At 26.2% G+C, this 18,762-nt stretch overlaps 4 protein-coding genes and 1 long non-coding RNA gene across 9 annotated transcripts; 2 read left to right on the top strand and 3 right to left on the bottom strand.

Moving 5' to 3' along the window:
* Nucleotides 1-416: 416 nt before the first annotated feature.
* Nucleotides 417-5,883, bottom strand: LOC411604 (WD repeat-containing protein 20). 5 transcript variants are annotated; one of them, XR_410949.3, is made up of 5 exons: nt 5,347-5,861; nt 4,570-4,752; nt 2,607-3,998; nt 936-1,091; nt 417-678 (listed from the first exon to the last, which is right to left on the bottom strand). XR_410949.3 is itself a non-coding variant. In XM_395074.7 (4 exons), the coding sequence occupies exons 1-4, from the start codon at nt 5,614-5,616 to the stop codon at nt 607-609; spliced, it is 1,917 nt and encodes a 638-aa protein (XP_395074.4). In that variant the 5' UTR covers nt 5,617-5,861; the 3' UTR covers nt 417-606. The 5 variants fall into 5 exon arrangements, 4 of the variants coding, with proteins under 4 accessions (XP_395074.4, XP_016767906.1, XP_016767905.1 ...); XM_395074.7 differs by lacking the exon at nt 936-1,091; XM_016912417.2 differs by lacking the exons at nt 417-678; nt 936-1,091 and having other exon boundaries at nt 1,428-3,998; nt 5,347-5,691; nt 5,788-5,883.
* Nucleotides 539-993, top strand: LOC107964512. Its single transcript, XR_001703159.1, has 2 exons — nt 539-715; nt 785-993. It is a non-coding gene; the product is annotated as an uncharacterized LOC107964512 (long non-coding RNA).
* Nucleotides 5,884-7,771: 1,888 nt separating the features above from the next.
* Nucleotides 7,772-10,407, top strand: LOC411603 (digestive organ expansion factor homolog). The gene has a single exon (XM_006567722.3). The coding sequence runs from the start codon at nt 8,028-8,030 to the stop codon at nt 10,299-10,301; it is 2,274 nt and encodes a 757-aa protein (XP_006567785.2). The 5' UTR covers nt 7,772-8,027; the 3' UTR covers nt 10,302-10,407.
* On the bottom strand, nt 10,342-15,272 carry LOC102654715. Its single transcript, XM_006567719.3, has 2 exons — nt 13,708-15,272; nt 10,342-10,994 (listed from the first exon to the last, which is right to left on the bottom strand). Exons 1-2 carry the CDS (start codon nt 14,795-14,797, stop codon nt 10,765-10,767), a joined length of 1,320 nt encoding a protein of 439 aa, XP_006567782.2. The 5' UTR covers nt 14,798-15,272; the 3' UTR covers nt 10,342-10,764.
* LOC727416 lies at nt 14,865-18,721 on the bottom strand. The gene is given in 8 exon segments (XM_026440644.1): nt 14,865-15,854; nt 15,943-16,192; nt 16,257-16,813; nt 16,958-17,062; nt 17,162-17,335; nt 17,420-17,629; nt 17,712-17,856; nt 17,972-18,721. Coding segments are annotated over 8 exon segments (2,070 nt in total). The 5' UTR covers nt 18,199-18,721; the 3' UTR covers nt 14,865-15,452.
* Nucleotides 18,722-18,762: the final 41 nt, after the last annotated feature.

Below are 18,762 nucleotides of genomic sequence, written 5' to 3'. Positions count from 1 at the left end.
ACAATAATTGCACTGCTTGTTAATCTATGCCATAAAAAGCAAACTATTTCAAATCATTTTTAAATAATCAAATTAAATGTTGATAATATAAAAATTTTTAATATGTATATATATATATATACATATATACATATATATATATATATATATATATACACATACATATAAGCATTTAGTATTAACACCATTCAATTCAAATTTATTTTTCTAAGAGGATCTTATTGGAATGATTTAGTACAGTGTATAAGAGCAACATACATATGTATACATATATACATGTACACACAATTTACTTATTACTTTCGCTGAATTCTTTTATAAAATTTGTATAATATTATGAAATTTGAACATCTTTATTGTGTTAAAAAAAAATTGGAAAGGAAAGGCAATTGGTATTAAAAAAAAAATTTAAGCAATCAATTTTTAGATGCTTTGGAATTATCTATTTTTTTAAACAATACTGGAATAATTTTCACTTGGCCATACGTAATATAGATGTCGATAATGGGTATATGGTTGAAACTGCATTTTTGAAGATTGTAATGCACGCATTAATGGGATGTATTCTTCTTCGTGCTTTGAAAATGTATTAATATCTGGTTCTGGCTATACTATAGTACCTCCACTTTCTGCAGGACTGACAACGTGAAGAGCATTTCCAACCTGTCCTATTCCAGGCTGTAATTAAAAAATGCATAAAAATTCACTACCAAAAGTAATTTTATTTTTAAAAAAATTCTATAAATAATTGAAAGCATTTAAAACATAAATATGGTTTCTATAGGTGCATTAAAGAATTGTGCAATAATAGCAATATAAAAATATAATCAATACTAGAACGAGCATATAAAAGACATATTCTATTACTTTGTTCAATGAAGCAATGAACAAGTCAAGAAAACATTAAATTATTATATACACATATGTATACGTACCATGCGATAAATTCTGGGAAGATTCATCCATGATTCTCTTGCATCAGCCAAAGCATGGTACAGAACATTAATCTTTCCAATGAAAGTAAAAAATTAATGTCCCACCGGCTTAAGAAACAAGCACAAGCATCTTCTGATAAAATTATAAGACTGTCACTATAAAAGAAGCAATGCATACTATATGAAAATTATCACAAAAATTTTAACTAGTTAAACCACTATAACATAAAGGAACATAGGGTAATTTAATGATAGAAATGCTTTATGCAAAACGCCAGGAAACTGAATCAGATATTTTAAATTAACATATTTTTTTACAAAAATAATTATATAATCATACCTGATAATATTAACTGAAATTCTAACAAATTTTAAAATTTATATAAATATATGTATGTATATATATATATATACATATATGGCAATTCAATTTTTTTTCTGGAGCTTGCATTGCATTTTATATAAAACTCAAGCAGGAAGCAAGCAGCAATATTTCATTCAAAGTTTTGCTTTATTGTACAACAAGGCAATTCATTGTTTTCAACAAAGGATTAAATGTCACATCATTATAATCCAGGACAATAGTTTCACTAAATAACTCATTGACTTTCTATCATTTACTAAGCTAAGCTAACACTTTACAGGAAAGAAAAAAAGGATTTAAGGGGCCTGCCCTGTTACAAAATCTTATGGAGCGCAAAGAATATTACTCTCAATGATGCAAACCAAATATAAATATATTCTATTTATAATCATACTAATGTACTCGTTTAATATTTATATTGAATATATTTTGACCAGATGATCATTAGGCACAAATATGAATGGATTTATACTATGAATGTCTTATATTTTATATATATTTTAATTATATTCATTTTCTTATACATCAATAAAAAAAAATACTAAAATTTTACATAATTAAATTTTGAAAAAATCTTATAAATTCATTTCTTTTTTCAGAAAATTTAAATTACAAAATACATAAAAGTTAAATATGAAATATTGCATTTCATAATATATAGTAGAGAAATATAGATTTTTCCATTCATAGTATCATCCGTCCGTACATTTCTATAATTGGTATATAATATGAACTAAAAGATATTGCTAAATCTTTAATGTATTATATATCAATCTGTATTCCAATGGCACCTTTTAATATAATGTATATTGCTTTGGATAAAATGTAAACTAAGGTTTTTTTTGTAAATATAAGAAAGAATATACATTTATTCTCAAATTAAAATTTAAAAAATTTTACCATTTATATTATGACATGATGCCGCAAGAACAATATTCATTACATTTGTTAATAAAGATGAAAAATAACAAAATCACCCTCTTATATTTTTCACATTTAATAGTTATGTATCTAAAAGAACATTTTTCATTTCCTAATATAATTTAACAAAGACAATAGGAATTGTCCAAAACATTATTGTATTGCCTATTTCATTCATTGAATAATGATAATGATTTTAAATTTTATTTCTATTTATATACAAATTAGAATTCTTTACTAAAAAAAATCCTACTTCACAAAATTGCAATAACAATTGAAGATGGGTTACATCATAGATCGTTAGGTCGCAAGGAATTAATGTTGGTGTAAGGATTGCTATGATGATGTGGCCTGTGCAGAGTGCTGCTGATGGTGAGAGGACCTACCATGTGACCAGGCCTTGCCCATGTGTAGACATATCCATCTTGACACGCTGTTACGAAGCAATCTTCCCTAAACACTAATTCAGTCAATCTTTCATGTGCCAACTTCTTGCACACCAGTGGTTCTAGCACTGGGCACTCATCAAACCTAGGGCACCAGGCAGTTCCTATCAACCTCATAGGATCGTCCATCACAGAACTAACCTTCTTATTTGGACCTACTAAATTTCCACTGACACTGTTCAAATTACTATTTGTATTTGAGTTAGTGGTAGTTTTATCACTACCACTATTTTGCATTATTGTGCTATTAGATGCACCACTACCTCTCATAGTGAGGCTAAAGTTCCTTTTATGATTATCACCTTTACGCTCACCAAAGCCAAGCCCTGCTAACCTTTGTGTCAAAGAATTTACAGTTGACACAGCTGTATTTGTACTCATGCTATTATTACTACTTTCATTATTACCACTCGCGTTTTCTTTGCAATTAACATTATTCAAATTATTATGTTTAGAATTGTTCAAATGATGATTTGTCGTTGAACCATTCCCACTGTTGATTGTTGCAGATGTAGGAAGAATGCTAGAACCTGCTGCAGATGGCCTTTGCTTTGCACATATCGGTTGTCTCAACACATCTTCTGTAATATCCCACAAACACAACTGAGTATCTTGTGACACACTACCTAACCTGTAGCATGTACCACCTGACACTCTTAATTCTGAACCACAAGAGTTTCTGTTTGAATGAATTCCTTGTGAAGTTGTAGATAAACGATTAGACTTCTCATGATAGTGATTATGATTATTATGTGGTAATGTTTCATCATCTGAACCACTGAAGTCTGGATCATGATCTCCATAAGATGTAGTATAAGGATCAAAAGCTACTACGCTTACCCAACTATGATGGCCTTGACCCCGAGCTACCACTCTTTTTTCATGAAAACTCCAAATTGTCACAAGATCATCTTCACCACCCACAACAACATATCTTCCATCTGGAGACCAACATACACACAAAAATCCACCAAAATAACTTCTAGCTGAACCCACTAACTCCATTGTATTATATTGAAATACTCGTAGGAATCCATCTTGGGAAACAACTGCTAAATTTGAACCACATGGGCTAAAGGCAAATTCATTTATACAACATCCTTCTGCACCTATTACCCATCTATACAAAGGATTTCTTGTGGATTTTGTTTTACAAGTATATATGGCATAACCATCTCCTGATTTAAAAGATTGATAGTGAGGAGCTGTTGTACCACATAAAAGTTCTTCATTATATAAATATAGTTGTCCAGAACTATGTGATACCAAGAACAGATTATTTGATCCAGGAACCCATTTTATACATGTTACTTTGCTTTTGTCTATCAATCTCTGAAACATTAAAAATATTTAATTTATTAAAAAGAAATATCAAAGAAATATTAAATTTAACTTTAAAAAATAATTATATTCTAGATTATTGCATTATATTATATTTTAGTTATTGTAAATCAATATAGTTTAAAATAATTATAAATTAATTAACATTATTTAATGAAATCATATAAAATCTAAGTAAAATTTAGTAAAATTAAATATTACATAGAATAATTTAAAATATTAATTAAAATATTAATTATGAAATACATGTATCATGAAGTAAAAGTTAAACTTTTATAACTAACATTTTTATATATCATATTTAAAAAAAATAACAGATTCATATTATATAGAGATTTAATAAAATTGTTAATAATATTTGAAAATATCTTTTGATAATGTTTACAGTAATAGCAATATATAAAATTATATAACTTATCAACTTATATTTAATAAATGTTTTTATAATCTAAGGATTGTATTAGGAATATATAATATCTCCTTACATAATCAAAAATTTTAGAGAGAAATATATATCATTTTGATATAATTTGTTACTTTTAATATATCATAAGTTACCTACATCTTCGTTATATAATTTGCTAAGTTCTTTTTTTATTGGATCTATCAATTGAATTTGCCCTGTAGAGAAACCAACTAATAATGGTGCACTGTCTGCAGTAGCTGTTGTTTGATTAAAATTATGGCAAGTTGGATTAGTTCCTTTATATAATTTTTTATCCACTGGTTTATTTAAGTCCACAGCCTGAAACATTTTTATATAAAATTAATTTTAAATTTTAATAATATTTTTAAATTAAGATAATTCAAAAATATTTTTTTTGTAATTAATTAAATTTATTTATTTATTTTTTAAAATAATAAATTTTTTATTTTTAATTATTAAATATAAAATTTTATTAAAGTAAATATTTAAAAAAATATATATATATTTACAGCAAATATTTGCATTATTAATTTTTTAATTATATTAATATTTTATTAATTAATATATATTATATCAATAAATAATATTGAGTATTAAAACATAAAATTATTTATATTAATAAAAATATTTCATAAGTGAGAATTAAATGACATTTGTATTATATTTTAAATCAAGTAAAAAGATTATCATTATAAATAATTAATGTATTTGATTTTAGAGTAATCATTAAATTAAAAATAAGTTTAATAAATATAATTTTATATGCAAAGAAAATTTTCTATGTTAGGTGTGGTGATGATGCAAAGATGGAGTCTTAGTATGCATTTTCGAGGTTAGGTTTTGATGAATCCATGCTTAATTAAATATAAATATAACAACAAATACACTAGTTATGAGAAGAGTCTGAATTACCTTTTTAACTCCTCGATAGACATAAATATAAAGCTCTTTGCCAAAATTGAAACACATTCGATCACCAAGTCCTTGCGTACCCGTAGGATCCGCTGGATCCGGTAAAGTTACAAAAGACACTCTAACGGATGCGCTTCCTTGACTATTGGTGTAACCGACCCTATTTGGCCTTGAATACTCCGACAAAGTCATTAGCTTATAAGTTCCTTCCCGCGTGACAAACTGTGTTTTCAAGTCCTCCTTCCCTCCTCCATCCAACTGCACAGCCATCTTACCACCAGCGGTGCGACGGAGGAGCTCATCAGATACGAAAAAATCTGCGTTGGTTTCTGCCTTTCTATACGTCTGTTGATAATTCCTTGTTCAAAAGCTTTTAAAAACTATCAAATATCAATTGGGCAGTTTCTTGTATTGAAAAATTCCCAAATAATCACAGCTTACCGGTTCTTCATACAACCGCTGTTAAAGGCGCCCCAAGTTCTATATCGAAACTGCTCGTCGTGCATTTACGACCCGCAGCTCATACTCTCAACCTCGTATAGGGTAATTCTGTCTCCCACCATACTGATGTTCGTTTTATATTCATATAACGAATATAATGTAAAACTGAATTCATATATATATATATTAAATAAATAATTTAATACGAAAATTAAAAATATTCATTGTTTTAAACATTAATATTTTTAAAAATATAATTAATAAAAAATTATATATTTTAATCTAATACTTTTAGAAATATTAATAATATGAATATTAATCTAATATCTTCAATACATTTTTAATGATATAAAAGTAACAAAGATTTGTATAAAGATTTATAAATTATATATAACATAATATCTAATATAATTAGATACAATTAAATATATATATATATATTCTAAAACTATATAATTAATTTGAATATACATTATAATTTTTATTTTTTATAATTTAATAATATAATAATGTTTGAAATTAAGTAAAATTAAAGAATGCACGGCACTGTCGGCGCCGTGTTATTATTGCGCGCGCAGCATCGCCTACTCGCCTGAATTCATTTGCTCCGACAGCTTGTCAGGAACCGGATATTTTGTAAACAACTAAGTAAAGGGTTAATTAATTTTGCTCACTTTTTTTTTCTTCCTGCATTTCTTCATCATTCTATCTTATCAAAAACATATATTCAATTGCAATAGTAAATTCAATCTTATTTTATTTAATAAATTATGGCTTAATCATGAATTGGAAAGATAATAAAAAGAATATTTGTATTGATATAATTATTAAAATATATTATTCTAAGTTTTAAAAACGCATATAATAATTATTTTTTTATTTATCACGTAATGACTTTTTAAAATACTAATTCATGAAATTATAAATATGAAAAATAAGAATTAAAAAATTCACGATAATCAACGATAATTTATCTATTAAAATCATTAGTCACGTGATCTAGATATAGAGAATTCGCTTTGAAAGTTTCTCTTAGTTTTTTCTAGTAATAATTTTTTACAATATATATAATAGTATGTGACATTATATTATGTATTTATAAATATTTGAGAATACATCAATAGATAATATATTATTTAACGAAAACTGATAGTTATTATTTATTTAATTATCTCAGCAATTAATTATGAAGCCATTAATTTAAATATAATACATATTTATGAAAATTAAGTTATTAAATCAAAATAAAAAATAAATAATTATTTTTAATTAATTAATATTTTTAATTATTCTATTTTCGAATGTTATGTATATGTATATGTGTATATACACATTAATCGCATGACATTTGAAAATAGAATCGAAAAACATATTTATTTTTTATTTGAAGATATACATATTACTTTGAAATTATTATATATTTTTATTTAATAATTTATTATAAGTATTATTATCTAATCTAATATCTAATATCTATCTATTATATATATCTATTTATTATCTAATATCTATAATTTAATATCTATTATAATATTTTTTATCATAATATCTTTCTGTTATAATGATTTTTAAAAATCATTGAATAAATGATACTAATAGTGTATCTATGTTATTTGAATTCAGCGGTTATAATATTTTTAAAGAAAAATTTCAAGAATATGTAATATATACTCAAAACTTGCGAAACTAAATTATTTTGTTATAAATTAAAGTATATATATATTTATTTATTTATTTAAAATATATTAATTTAATTTAAATATGTATAATTTATATATATAATTAAAATTATTATATATTTTTATTTTATAATTTATTATAATCTAGTAATATGTAGTTTTTAATATCTATTATAATATTTTTTATTATAATACCTTTCTGTTATGATGATTTTTTAAAAAATCATTAAATAAATAATGTATATTTATATGTATATTAATGTATATAATAATGTATATTCTGTGTTATTTGAATTCAGCGGTTATAATGTTTCTAAATGGACGTGAAGAACTTCAGGAATGTGTTATATGTAAAAAAAAGTCTCAAAGTTTGAGACTAAATTATTTTGTATTAAATTAAAGTATATATATATCTAAAATATATTAATTTAATTTAAATATGTATAATTTATATATAATTATGTAATATGTGTGTATATATTCTCATATTAAACAAAAATATTCATGCATTTAAAAAGCACACGTGAGTGAATTTTATTTCATTACTTAAAAAAAATAAAAATGGCACATGGTAAAAAATCATTTCGTGGAAAAAGAAAATTTCATCGTTATAATGATCGACCGAAGCCAAAAAAAAATAAATTTAACTTAAAAGATGCAACATATGTCAAAGATCGCGATATTAAAAATAGGGAAATTGAAAAACGTAGACAAATGTTGGAAGAAGAAAAATTGCAACAACAATCGGAAATAGAAAGTAATAGTTCTGGTGATGAACAAGAAAATCCATTACAAAATTTATTATCCTCATTTTCAAATACTACTAATTTACAAATGACTGCTATTGATTCTAATTCAGAAAGTGATATATGTAGTGATAAGGATGATGATATTGGTAAGAATGATAAAGAAACCAATAATTTAACACTGCAATTGGACAATAAAGATGAGAAGGTAGATTCAACAAGTGATGAAGACATTAAAATAAAAGAGATTGATGAAGAAGATCCAGAAACAGCTCAAGAAGATGCTGGTTATTTAAAAGATCCATTTTCAATTCATCTTCATGATGATTTAAGTGATAAACTTTATGAAGCAGTTTCTAATGTTCCACAAATTATGGAAACACAAAAGATAACTTGGCCTGTTTTAGGCAATCTTATATGTGAAATATCAAAATCTTTTGAAGATTCAAAAGACACAAAAAAATCTAATATTTCTGTTTTAGAACATAAACAATTCGCTAAATGTGGTACTATCCCTCAATTAATTGATAATATAGAATGGAATAAATTATATATAAAATCTCAAATTCATGGTAATATCATAAAAGCGAATTATTCAAATATAAAAGATAATATAAATATAAATTCATCTGCTATGACTCCTTTACAAAAGGAATTATTTTCAATAATAAATAATTATCAAGATTTATATTATCCTGAAAGAACATTTTCTAATGCTGATCAAATAAGATTTGTGTATTGTTTGCATACAATCAATCATGTGTTAAAAACACGTACAAAAGTATTGCATCATAATGCAAAAATAAAATCAAAATCTACAAACATAACAGAAATTCCAGATGAATATAGAGATCAAGGTTTGGTGAGACCAAAAGTTTTAATAATAGTTCCTTTTAGACATTCATGTTTAAAAATTGTTGAATTATTAATATCTATTTTAATTGGAGAAGATGAAGGTGGTTCTGTAATGAATAAGAAGAGATTTATGGAAGATTTTAGTGGTGATAAATTAATAATGCCAAAAAGAAATCCAAAACCTGAAGATTATGAATTGACATTTCAAGGGAATACAGATGATACATTTAAAATAGGAATTGCTATTACAAAAAAAACCTTAAAATTATACTCAGAATTTTATTCTTCCGATATAATAATTTCATCCCTATTAGGTTTAAGAATATTAATAGGCGCAGAAGGTGAAGCAGATAGAGATTATGATTTTTTGGCATCAATAGAATTATTAATTCTTGATCAAGCAGAATTATTTTTAATGCAAAATTGGGATCACATGATACATGTATTAAATCATTTACATTTACAACCTAAGGATTCTCATGGAACAGATTTTTCTAGAATAAGAAGTTGGTGTGTAAATGGATGGACTAAATATTACAGACAGACATTAATATTTTCTAGTATTCATGTACCTGAAATTTATGGAATATTTAATAAGAAATGTTACAATTATGCAGGAAAAGTAAAAGTAATAAATTCTATTTCTTCTGGATCTATTTGTCAAATAGCTTTGCAGATTCCACAAGTATTTCACAAATTTGAAACTTTAAGTCATTCTCATGCCTTAGAATATAGAATGGAATTCTTTATAACAAAAATACTTCCTCAGTATAAGGATAGAATTATGAATCATACACTGATTTTTATACCATCTTATTTTGATTTTGTAAAATTACGTAATTATTTCAAAAAAGAAGAATATAGTTTTGTACAAATTTGTGAATATTCCAAAGATGCAAAAGTAGCAAGAGCAAGAGACATGTTCTTTCATAGCGATGCACATTTTCTTCTATATTCAGAACGATTTCATTTTTTTCGTAGAATAAGAGTAAAAGGTATAAGACATATTATATTTTATGCACCACCAATTTTTCCTCAATTTTATACAGAGATGTGCAATTTAATGCAAGAAGCTAATCAAAATCCACGTTCAGGGTCTGAAAGTAATATGACAGTTACTGTTTTATATTGTAAATATGATATTATGCAATTGTCTGCAATTGTGGGTACTCAAAGAGCCAATCAAATGCTTGGCTCAGAAAAATCTATTCACATGATTATGACTGGTGAATAGGGAACAAAAATATATTGTAAATATTTTATACAACTTTATATAATTATTTTAATGTCAATTGTATATTATCACTCTTGACGTTATTAGTTATATATAAAAATTTAGTATTGCAGTTTATATTATTAATAATGAAAAATATTTTATTTAATTTCTACTATTTTATTTAATTTTTTACTAGTATATAATTTAAAAATAAATTAAAGGAAAAATATAAAATGATTGTTCATTTTTAAGATTTTATCACCCAATTATTCAATTGCAGTAAGAAAATTATTTCAATAAATAATTATAATTCGGTTTAAAAATTCATCTCTGCAAAAGTTAAAAAATATATAGATTTAAAAACTAATTTAAATTATTTTAGTCAAAATTATTAAATAAATATCATAATAAAATCAAAGATTCTGATAATAAAATTTGATTATTTTTTTTTGTTAATAGTTTTTAATATTATTCTAGCAAATTAATTAATATTTGAATGTATTTTTGTAGATATTTCTTTGGTTTCTGTACTTAAATTAGTTTGTAAATCTTCAGATATTATTAACGGGGTAGTAGTCGATGACGTTTCAGCAATTTCTGTTAAAATAGTTAACAGATCCTTTTGTTGTTGAGGAGTACTCATAATTTCCGATGAAGAAATTTGTTCATTCGCTATTGTCATCGATTTTGTCATTTTTTCTACCTGCGTTTCTGAAAAAGAAAAAAGCATTAGTTTTATGACGTTCAAATTAGCTTTTTAATAATAATAATAAGATCGCAACAATTCAATGATTTTAAAATTTATTTTTACCATTTATAATAGAAGGAGTAGTGAGAGATGGTTTTACATTGCATTCTGATTTCATGTTTTTTCTGACAACATCTTTAGGATCCCACAAGAAAGTATAATATAACGATAACAAAATTGCTGCCATGCTAACGAATATAACATAAGCTACTACTGTTAATACTCGTACCAATTTTTGTTTGTGCTTTGGCTCGTAAAGTTTATCTTTCCTTTCATCTCCCGCAAATCGAATTTCATTACCTGTCGGTTTATGTTCTCGATTTCCTAATGTACGACTAATACTTGCCATTACATTTTGGGCGCTCATTTTGCGCGGTAACTGCATTCTTAATTTACTTTATTTAATTTTCAATTTCAGAACTATTAAATTGAAATTAAATTTATATTTTAGTTCTGATAACTTCAGTTAACATCATAACATTTCAATTTTTATTGAGTATTAAATATTCATAGAATAATAATAATTGTAACCATGATGATTCGAAGAAAAAGATTTCAAAAGATTTCAAAAGGGATTTTGAATTAGAAAAACATTATTTTCTTCAAATCTTTTAAATTTTTTTAATAGTTTTTTTGATTTTTTTTTTTAATTTATGAAAATGTGTACTAAATTTTACTATATTTCTTATATTATACACTCTTATGAAGAATGTTTTTACATTCGACAGGTTACGTATGTACGATGGAGTATTTTGAATAATTTTGTACTAATTATTTTCATAACCCATATGTTAAAAATATACAATGATTTTATTTTTACTGATTTACGAATTTTCCAAAATAAAAATCAGTTTTGTTTACCAGTGGGGCGTTCCCAAGTGAATATAATAGATGTTGAACAACTAGTGACAAAAAAATATTTAAACTTCACGATAATTTATTAAAAAGAATATGAGATTTCAAGGATGCAATATCCATTTTCTTACTGTTGACATTTCCACCGTTTTTTATTACTATTTTCGTTTTTGACTAACAAATCAACATTTACTAGTATAACTATTAGATATGTTCGTCCAATGATATAAACGAGCTTTCACTGCGCAAGTCTAAGAACCTTGACTCATTGTGCTTCGTTTTACAAGCTTCAAGGGTTGCTCAACTTTACGGGATTCGTTGAGAGAAAAATGTCCTTAAAACCGATACGCTGAGTAATATTATTTTAATATATGTATTAAAATGTAGCCATTTAATGAAATTTTTATTCTATATTTCTAATATAAATATATCTATTTAATAATATTATATATTGATTTTTCTTTAATTGTTTTTGATTAGAATTTTATTTTATTAGATTATATATGTTTTAATTAATGCTTTAATTAAAAAAGAATAAAGTTTGATAAAATTGATAAAAATTTAAATTATATCAAACACAATAAATATATACATAATGTAATAAATCAAAAAAAAATTTCACAAGATATAGTTGAATAAAAGTCATTTTAATTTCAAATGAAAATACTTCCATAAAAATGATAAAGAAATGACTAAAAATGTTGCACAAGTATTTTATGTAAGTTTAGGTTTAAATACTGCTTCGAAGTTAATACTCTTCTAAGCATATATATATATATAGGGTGTTAATATATTTGTGGGTCGATTCTAAAGGATAAAATAAATAAGTTGATACATAAAAATATCGATTGAGATTTATTTGTTAAATTATTTATTAAACAAGCAATTTAACTTTGCATTAGATGAAGCAAGATGAGAATGAAATACTACAACAAGTGTAATGAAGACAGAGAACGGTCTCGCTCTATTTTCGTCTTGCTTTGTTTAGTGCAAACTTCAATTAATTCAATTTATCATTTAATAACCTATATTTTTGTATACCAATTTTTATTTTAGAATCGATATCTCCAAAGAGATGTTCCACGAATATATTAACACCCTGTATACGTTATATTCACATTTCATGGATATAATTCGAAGGTTACAAATATCAAGAATAGGTGTTGCTAATATCAGAGCCTATAAACTTTAAGTTAAAGCTTAAACAAGATTTTCGTTTCGAAGGTAAGGCGACTTTGACAACGTTCTCGTTTTACAAAGGAGGCGCTCCTTTATTTTAATAGCATTATTCTTCGATCATTCCTTGATAAACATAGTTTCGATTAACGATTCATTATTCGATAGAAGTTTTACATATCTTAAGAAAAAATAAAAATAATAATAATAATAATAAAAGCATATAGAAAAAAATAAATAGTACTTTTTTTTTAAATTTATATGCATATTATTTTTTAGATTTTAAAATTACTTAAATTGAAAAAAATTTATATGATATAATTGTTCAACAAAAATATAATCTTTAAAAAGATATAGCATTAAAGAAGCCATAATAGATCGACTGATCCTATTCTCGTCATTACGCGGGCAATACGGATAATCGTTATAGGTCAATCCATCGATTACATTTTTTTTCTAAGGTTTTAATTGATTTTTTAAAACGAAATATTATATTTTTCTTTATCGAGATAGGCGTCAAGTGTATGTTGCTTGTAAAATTAATGATATTTTTCACTCAAACGTAATAAATTACATAATTATTATCAATATTATATACATTTAAAAGTTAAATAAAAATTAAAAAATTAAACATAAAAAAATTACCTTTGAATTTTAACGCGAAATCTGCTAATTTCATTAGTGATCGCTCGTGTTGCAGACGATTTGGAAATTCGAAATTATTGGAAGAATCTGTACTGATTACTCTATTCAAATTGATCGCAGGTTTCACATTGTATGCAAGATTTTCATCATCTTCTCGGATATCACGATTTCTTTTATCCATCATAGTTCCTTCATCGAATGAATTATCTCTTAAATATCGTGTCGTTTTTACGTCTTTCTCTTTCTTCTTATCAAATGTTTCCATTCTTATTTTAAAATTAGACGGAACATTTTTTTCTTTGTACATTTGTTTTTGATCCTCGACAGTTTTTCTCGTCGGATCGTCCGATGGGAATTCTGTATCTCGAGATACAGATTCAAGATACAAGGAGTAATTTCTAACAGTTGTGAAACGATCGCGTTTCGCTTCATCTCCAGGAATAGTCGGAGATTCCAATGTCTGGGATGTACCATTATTACTAAATATACGATTCATAATTTTAGAGGAATGTCTTGCATCTTTCTCCCTCGATTTTCTCAAGTTTGACGATATATTTCCTTTTTCAAACGAATTGTAATTAAAGAAATTAGAATTTTCCCCAAGTGAATCCCGAGCAGAAGAAGGAGAACTCGAATCATTGATTCTATTTTCCAAAGATTCGATTAATGTGTTCCTCAATAGGATCAAAGATTCGTTCAATTTTTCATCCGGTGTTTTCACGTGGTCGTAATTGTGGAAAAGATTGTTCGCGCCGGTACGGCCGGAAAGCGAATGCTTGGATTCTTTCTTCGCAGATTCCTTTTCTACGATCGTTCGATCGCTTAACAAGAATTGCACTTCGGGTTCCGACAAAAATTGAATCGGCCTCCGCAGAAGCCTCGGATCCGGAGGTTTCCAAAGAATTAAATAATATGCGCTCAAGGCAATGGCCACGAAACTTACGGAGAACATGTAAGCCATTACCGTGAACAAACGTATTATTTTCTTGCTACCTCGATTTTCAAAAATATCCGCATTTTCGTTCTTCCCCGGAGATTTATTTCCTCCACCAGCTTCTTGACCACCATCACTACTTCCCTCTTTGCTCATTGTTTACTTCTTTCTTTCTTTCTTTCTTTTTTATAACCAACTTTTAAGAAAATTAAATTAAATTTCCAATCCAATTGCTCGTTCACCCAATTTCCTTTCCAATATCATTCTCCTCGTTCTATTATTTATCCTTATATATTAAGATCTTATTTTTTTTTATTTATCCTTATTATCATGGTCATTCTTGAAGAAAGATAAGAATTTTTACATTTCACAGTAGTTTAAAATAGAAAGTTCACTCGTGAAATCAAAACCGGTCGTTTTCGTTGATATTTTCCATTAATTTAATTTCAATTACACGTAGATAGATAGATTTTGCAATTAATTTTTATTTTTCAATCAATATCCAATAAATTTTTGTAAATTATTATTACACAAACAAAAATAAGAAAATTTTATTTTACAAAATAGAATATATGAATTTAGAGATTTATATTGTGTTATATAGGATGCGCTTCGGCAGCGAAAGCTCGTAAGACTGCAATTCTGAACAAACGTTCGTAGAAAAGTTCCTTCCTTTGCCACGTGTTTGAACCACGCGCAAGCGTCCTTAAGCCGTACTACGTATTAGCCGTGATTATACATTTTCCAGTTTTTGTAATTTAGATCAGATCAAGAAGATGTTTAGTTCGATGTTTCTCGTAGGAATTAATTATCATTGATTGACGTATTGTTGCCAAATATTGGAAGATTTGGATTTTGGATCGTCCCATACGTTAGGATCTTTTTGAATTAACCAATTATCGAAAAATTCAGGATTCTCTTGCTGTTTCTCCGTTACTTTCTCCTTATTCTGTTCATTTTTCAATATCGGCTTCTCTGACATTACCGTTTCCGACGATTTCGATGATTTTTTGCTGGTCCACGTATAAACCAATTTTTCATTTTCTTCTTCGTGTAAAATATTTTTATTATACGACTGCGAGGACGATTGTTTTACGTTGTTACAACTACATATCTCTAAAGAGGTGTTAACAGCGATCGAATTTTTCTCGAATTGATTATTATCGAAAGTTTTTACTCTATTAGTATCGTTTTGAAATTGTTTCGTAAGATTCTAACAAGAAAATTTTCGTAATTACTTTATACATTATTTGTAAATGATTTTTATATATATATACATATATAAAATATAGAATTGTTACCTCGGAATTTGATTGAGCCGATGAATTGTGGGTACTCGATTCTCGAAATTGTCGAGAGTTTTCGTCCATTCTAGGATTTGGCGCGTACGATAAATTTGGCACGCATTGTTGATTGTTCAAAATTGTGAAAATTTGCGTCAACAAATCGTTCGAACCTTCGAAATGGGGGATTGTTGTTTGAATGCTTTGTCGCGCGATCAATGAATTTAACGCCGGCATCAATGCTGGAGCGTAAAGTAACACTGCGAGTCTATAGAGTGAAAAGAAATATATAGATGATCAAAATTTCTCTTTCTTTATTTATTTTATTATACCTTAATAATTGAATGGTAAAGCCATTGGGATCTAACATGGAATTCCAGGTAGAAGGTTGTGTCATAGGCGTATAAGCGGTATGAACATTGCTACGCGGGGTCGGTATTCTCTTATGCATTTCTTTCTTTTGTTTTTGAACAATTCGCGTAAATTGTCTCGATGAATCGTTGGCACGTGCTCTACCATATGGTAACTTTTTCGCGTAATTGTTCCAATAATTACGATTACCTAGAAACATTTCACGAATACCAAAAAGAAGAAAAAAAAAGTACCAAAATTATTTTTTCGATATTACACGTAATTCGTATATTAGGAAAAATTCAATTTTTTTCAACATACACTTTTCCTCAGAATTGATATTCTGTTGTTGACAGTGAGATGTGGATTGATCGGAAATATCATTATTAAATTTCGAGCCCATTATTGGTCGAAATTCTGGTGTATTTACAGCAGGTTTAGTCTGTGTACAATCTTCGTGTTTAACATCGAAGTCAGTATAGTTCGACGTTTCCGGTTCGTGTTTCTTGTCAAAGCTTTGGCATATTTCCATCGACGTCTTTTCGCCGTTAATAATTATAATAATTTCGAATCATTTATAAAATAAAATAAATTAAGTATATTAAATTGTCTTATTAATACGTTTTTATTAATAGTGATTAAAAACTGGTATAAAAAATTCGATCGTACGATCTTAACCTACCTTTCGAGTTTCAAACGGATTGAAATATTTTTTCGAATTTCCAAAAATAATTTTAGATTCATCAGAATCTAATTTATCGGCAGTTTTATGGATATCAACGTTTATCTATAAATATATTTTAAAAAATACATATATGTATATATATATCTTATATTATCAAACATTTTGTTATCATAATATTAACTTTGATATCATTTTAATTACTTTAGATTCAGCTTGTTTGTGTTTTGATAGATCATTTAATTGAATTGAATCTTGTGGAAGAATCACAGCTATATTATGCATTGAACAAACAGTGGTTGAATTGCTAGTTAATGATCTTGGTTGAAATGTATTGCTATCAGGCTCTTTTATAGGGTAAATATCATTCTGTAAATTCTAAAGAAAAAATAAAGATATATTGGAAAATTAAACAATTTCAAGAAATATTCAACATTCTGTTATTCTTTTCTGGGCGAATACTTGTGAAGAAATCCTATGTTTCATCCAATCTGAATCAGTCAGAGTCTTTCTGATTGAATTTTCTTTATTTCTTTTCATAGTATAATGTTTTCTTCTCGATGAAACGTTAATTTGCTCTGGATTCTTTTTGTATTGATTTTTTGAGGAAGTTCCAAGAAAATGTCCATATTTCGTGAGGGAACATTCGTTCCAATTTATGTCTGTTTGTGCCTTTGGAAAAATAAAGGTAAATGAACGAAAAAAAAAAAATGTTATTATTACACAACTAATAAAATATTAATGGTTAAAATACCGATTGATGCACGGCATTGGTATTACGCGATATTATTGGGATTAACATTCTTGCTCTTGTTAATTCTCTTTCCATAAATAGATATCTTTCTTTCATTTGTCTTATATATTCCAATAAATATCGATTAGATATATTTCCACGGTTACTAAAACGTGATTAATAATTTATTATATATTTCCTTGAATAAATAATTCATTTAATTTAGTAGATCAAATTTCTTGTTTTATATATATATGTGTATATATATATATAAAACTAACGTTTGAAAATATAGATTATTTAGATTATTTGATTGAACATGATCATCGTCGATAAAAATGAAATTTAAATCGAGCATTAATCCATCATTTCTTAAATATGGTACGCTTATTAGTTCAGTAAATGGTATTCCATGTCCTTGACTTGGAGATAATTGTCGAATATAATCATTACGTCTTTCATCGTGTTGATTGTCTACAGGCTTTAAGAAAATTTGTCGTCCAAACATACTTGTTAATTTTATAGAAATAAATTCACAGTAAATTTTGACAAATTTTAACTATGATCAAAATTAATATAATCGTTCATTTAGGTTGTGTTCTCCATCGTATATTGTGTTTTATTTTTTTCTTTTTTCTTTTTTTTTTTTTTTCTACATTGCAAGTGAAACTTGCGAACATCGATCTAAGATTTATTTCTATTAATCATTAATATAATTATATATTTGAACTTTTATTTGAATTGTAAAGATCTTTTTAAAATGATACCATCATTCTATATTCGAAGATGTGATTATATATATGAAATGATACTACATTTATTGAAATAATACTATATTTAAAGATTTATTTTGTGTTTTTAAAATAAAGTTCGACGCTTCCTGTGTATATTTGTTCAGCATCCTCTGATTAATGTCAGCATCCATACAGAAATTTGGTATTTCTGAATTATTAGGGACTATTACATTTTCTATCACGTCTTATTTTTATGAACTTTTATTAAAATTTTTTTTTATCAAACACTGTATACATATGCACAACTATTTTTATTCTTGTATATACAAATAAAATAA

Source organism: Apis mellifera, linkage group LG5, assembly GCF_003254395.2.
Source record: "Apis mellifera strain DH4 linkage group LG5, Amel_HAv3.1, whole genome shotgun sequence".
Lineage (NCBI taxonomy): Eukaryota > Metazoa > Arthropoda > Insecta > Hymenoptera > Apidae > Apis > Apis mellifera.
This window is presented reverse-complemented; position numbering and strand designations above follow the sequence as displayed.

Excerpts from the sequence above, each read along its gene's own strand:
- LOC411603 (XM_006567722.3), top strand. The coding sequence starts at position 8,028 with ATGGCACATGGTAAAAAATCATTTCGTGGAAAAAGAAAATTTCATCGT.
- LOC411604 (XM_016912417.2), bottom strand. The coding sequence starts at position 5,616 with ATGGCTGTGCAGTTGGATGGAGGAGGGAAGGAGGACTTGAAAACACAG. Across the intron at positions 4,753-5,346 it reads TCTATCGAGGAGTTAAAAAG|GCTGTGGACTTAAATAAACC; the intron begins GTAATTCAGACT and ends AAAATGTTTCAG. Across the intron at positions 3,999-4,569 it reads GCAAATTATATAACGAAGAT|AGATTGATAGACAAAAGCAA; the intron begins GTAGGTAACTTA and ends TTAATGTTTCAG.
- LOC102654715 (XM_006567719.3), bottom strand. The coding sequence starts at position 14,797 with ATGAGCAAAGAGGGAAGTAGTGATGGTGGTCAAGAAGCTGGTGGAGGA. Across the intron at positions 10,995-13,707 it reads TTTCGCGTTAAAATTCAAAG|AAACGCAGGTAGAAAAAATG; the intron begins GTAATTTTTTTA and ends TTTCTTTTTCAG.